This window comes from Mus pahari, chromosome 23 (genome assembly GCF_900095145.1).
Source record: "Mus pahari chromosome 23, PAHARI_EIJ_v1.1, whole genome shotgun sequence".
NCBI classification, from domain to species: domain Eukaryota; kingdom Metazoa; phylum Chordata; class Mammalia; order Rodentia; family Muridae; genus Mus; species Mus pahari.
The window spans coordinates 27,580,049-27,583,936 of NC_034612.1; the positions used below are offsets into that span (position 1 = coordinate 27,580,049).

A 3,888-nucleotide genomic window follows, 5' to 3' on the forward strand; every position below is an offset into this window, starting at 1 on the left:
TGGTTGGTTGGTTGGTTGGTTGGTTGGTTGGTTGGTTGGCTGGCTGGTTGGTTGGTTGGTTGGTTGTTAGTCGTTTAGTTGGTTGGTGGTTGGTTGTTTATTTGGTTGGTTGGTTGATTTCAGACAGGGTCTCATTATATCTTAGGCTAACTCCCGACCTTTTCACATTGCTGAGTATGACCTTAAACTCTGGGGAGTACCTCCTTCTCCTCCCCAGTGCTATGATTATAGACATTCGCTACCATGTCCAGTTTAGGTGATGCTGAGGGGTGAAAGCCAGGGCTTTGTCTAAACTGGCACTCAAGCCACAGAGCTACATCCCCAGTCCCTGTTGGTTTGGGGACAGTCTTACTGTGTATCCCAAGCTAAAACTCATAATCTCCCTGCCTCCACCTCCAGAATGCTGGGATTAAAACCGTGTACCACCCCTTCTCTGCTTTCTGAGACCCTAGTCATGGTGGTGGTGCCCAACTTGGCACTACCGGGCACAAGGCTCAGGATCTATCTCTGAGACTTAGTAAAAGAACTCAGAATCCAAGTGGAAAGGGCCATGGCGTGACTGTCTCCTTTCGAGATTACCTGTCTCCCCTCCACGGACTGGGACATCTTCAGGAAATCATGCTCGTTTGTGACTCCGTCTCACTCTTTTTTTGTGAGACAAGGTCCCCGAGTAGCCCAGTCCCACCTCAAACTCTCTGTAGCTGAGATGACTTTGCAGTGCTGATCCTCCTGCCTCTGCCTGCCCAGTGCTGAGAGGAGAGGTGAGTACTCCACGTGCGGTTAGTGAGGCTCTAGGGCTGGAAAGCAGGACCTCTACTAACTGACCCACATCCCCAAAACGAGAGTCCCTTTTACAGTCATTGTCACTTTCCCAGGAGAAGCGTCCACAGCACTGATAGCTTTAGCTGGTTACTCCAGGAGTGTGGGCCTGAAAGCACTCCCACTATGTGTGCGTATCTCCCACTGTGTGCGCGTATCCCAACCGCTCTTTAACAGAGGACCTTGCTCCAATACAGCTCCTTTCTGCCATCTCTCACCAGTTCTGTTCAACCGCATACAAAGTCATCATGCCAGACACCTCTATAATATCAGCACACGCACACACACACACACACACACACACACACACACACACACACCCAGCCCAGCTCTGGCTCAAATCTCCTACCTGTGGAGTTGCCGCAGGTTTGGGTCAAGATATAGGTACATGTCCCCGTGAAGCCAATGTGCCTCTCATCAAAGGTGACAAAATGAAGGTCCCCATAGACCAGGCAAGTGGCTTTACCTGCCAGGGAAGGGGAACACAGGTATAGGAAGCTGTTTCCAGTGTCCCACTTGGCTGGACCCTACACCCCAACTCTACTACTCAGATATATTCCCAGCTCCACTGCCCAAGGGAGATCCAAGACTACAGGGTTTCACCCACTCTGACAGAGAGTAATTTAGAAAGACAAGAGGGGTGACTTTCTGAAATCAGAACAGAACATGTGCAAATGTCGCACTTTGTCCTGATGTCCTCCTCCTCTTCTTCCTCCTCTTCTTCCTCCTCTTCCTCAAGATTTATTTATTTATTTTATATGAGTACACTGTATCTGTCTTCAGACAGACCAGAAGAGGGCATTAGATCCCATTACAGATGGTTGTGGGCCACCATGTGGTTGTTGGGAATTGAACTCGGAACCTCTGGAAGGGCAGTCAGTGCTCTTAACCGCTGAGCCATCTCTCCAGTCCCCCCAGGAAGTGCATTTTAAAAAGGCCCACCCACCCTCAAACTGACAGCACGAGGGGCAGTACTTACCGTAGGGCTCACACTGGTACTGGCCACTCGTCAGCTGGCATACCGTGTGCGTCCCACACTGAGAGATCTGGCACTCCATCAGGCTACCCGGCAAGCAGCGGCACCGCTCTGTGCAATTGGGCGTGAACCATTCTTCCCCAGGCTAAGAGCAAAACAGATCAGGAGTCGTAATGCCATTGTTCTAAGGCGTGTGTGCGGCGTGTGTGCATGCATGTGCACAAGCGTACATGCACATGACCACCCACCGCAACACATATGTGGAGGTCAGAAAACAACTTTGGGAGCTGTTTCTCTCCTTCCACCCTGAGGGTCGCAAGGATCGAACTCAGACCAATCAACCTTGGCAGCAGGCGTCTTTACCCACTGTGCCATCTTACCAGCCAAGTGCGTGTGTGCGCGCACGTGTGTGTGTGTGTGTGTGTGTGTGTAAGATCAGAGGACAACTTTCTCTCATGTGGGGCCCAGGGTCTGACTCAGGATCAAGGCTCACAGGCAAGTGCCTATGCCTGCTAAGCCATTCCAGTGGCCCTTGCCCTTCTTCCTCTTTTTGTTTTATTTCTGAGACAGGGTCTCACAACACTGAACTCAGGTAACTTCCCTTCCTCTGCCTCTCAAGTCCTGGGATTATAATTACATATAGTTTGTTTAAAGCACTTTTCTTTTGTTTTGTTTTAGATTTGGATTTGCTCTTGTTTTCACGAGACAATATGGAGACCTGATTGGCCTGGAGCTCAGCCTGTGGACCAGGCTGGCCTTGAACTCAGAGATAGGCCCCCTGCCTCTGCCTCTCAAGGCTGAGGTTAAGGCACGTGCTACCACACCCATCCCACTTTAAGCACGTTTGATGAATAGATGTGTGTGTTTATCACGAGTTGTTGGTAGCAGCAAGGAGCATTTATTAAGTGATCTATGTGTGGCAAGATGTCGTTTTAATTGGCAACTTGAAACAACTAGACTCGCTCAGGAACAGTATTATAGAGGTATTATCTAGAATAAGTTGGCCTGTAGACAAGTCTGGGGGATTGTCCTATTGCCTTATGATAGGGGAAGACCCAGCCTGAAAGCACACAGTCTCATTCTCTGGGTTGGGGCCCTGGACTTTATTAAGAGTAAAGAAAGCTAGCTGAACATGAGGCATGCATGCATTGATTTCTCTGTGTCCCTGGCTGTTGATAGAATATAAAAGTAAAGCCAACTATCTTACATCCCCGCTGCCTTGATTTCCTCTCAACGATAGACTATAACTTGGAATCATTAATAAATCCTCCCCGCCCCCCCCAGTTTGTTTTTTGCTTTCGTTTTTGTTTTTGGTCTGTGTATTTTATCAAAGCAATAGAAATTAAACCAAAAAAACGTGTTTAGCTTTAGTTTTGTTATTTTGCAACCGTGTTTCACGTAGCTCGGGCTAGCCTTGACTTCCTATAAAGAGCTGTGGATGACTTCGTATCTCTACCTCTCCAGTGTTATGATTGCAGCTGTGTGCACACATCTAACACATACATGTCACTGCATGTAAGGCAGTAGGAGTGCACACGCGTCACCCCAGCATTTGGATGGCTGAGGCAGGAGAATCACACAAGCTTGTGACTAGCCTGGTCTACAAAGTGAGCTCCAGGCCAGCATGGATTAGGGACTAACACTCTGCTCAGAACAACCACAAAAAAAAAAAAAAAAAAAAAAAAAAAAAAAAAAAAAGTGGAGTAATAATCTCTCTTCTTGCTGGAACTGAAATATGGGGAGGGGGAGAAAGAGGAGGAGAGGAGGTGGGGAAGGGGAGAGAAGAGGGAGGAGGGGAAGAGGGGGAGGAGGAGAAAGGTGAGGAAAAGGAGGGGAGGGGGATGGGGGAGGGGAAGGAGGACTAGGTATAGCTCAGTTACTAGAGGGCATGTCAAACATGCACATAACTGGACACCTACTAGCCCAGCACATGGGAGGTGGAGGCAGATGGATCAGAAGTTTAAGGTCATCCTCAGCTACGTTGTTGGCTGAAGGTCCATCTGAGACACATAAAACTGTATCTCAAAACTAAACAAACATAGAAAAGTCGGTCTTATTGTGCCTCCTCCTCCCCCTCCTCCTCTCCCTCCTCC

At 48.7% G+C, this 3,888-nt stretch overlaps 1 protein-coding gene across 1 annotated transcript in view; it reads right to left on the minus strand.

Moving 5' to 3' along the window:
* Zan (zonadhesin) overlaps nt 1-3,888 on the minus strand; it is a 98,427-nt gene that overhangs the window by 79,589 nt on the left and 14,950 nt on the right. Inside the window, 2 exon segments of the mRNA XM_029533878.1 lie at nt 1,169-1,285; nt 1,799-1,940. Coding sequence (XP_029389738.1) covers nt 1,169-1,285; nt 1,799-1,940 — 259 coding nt within the window.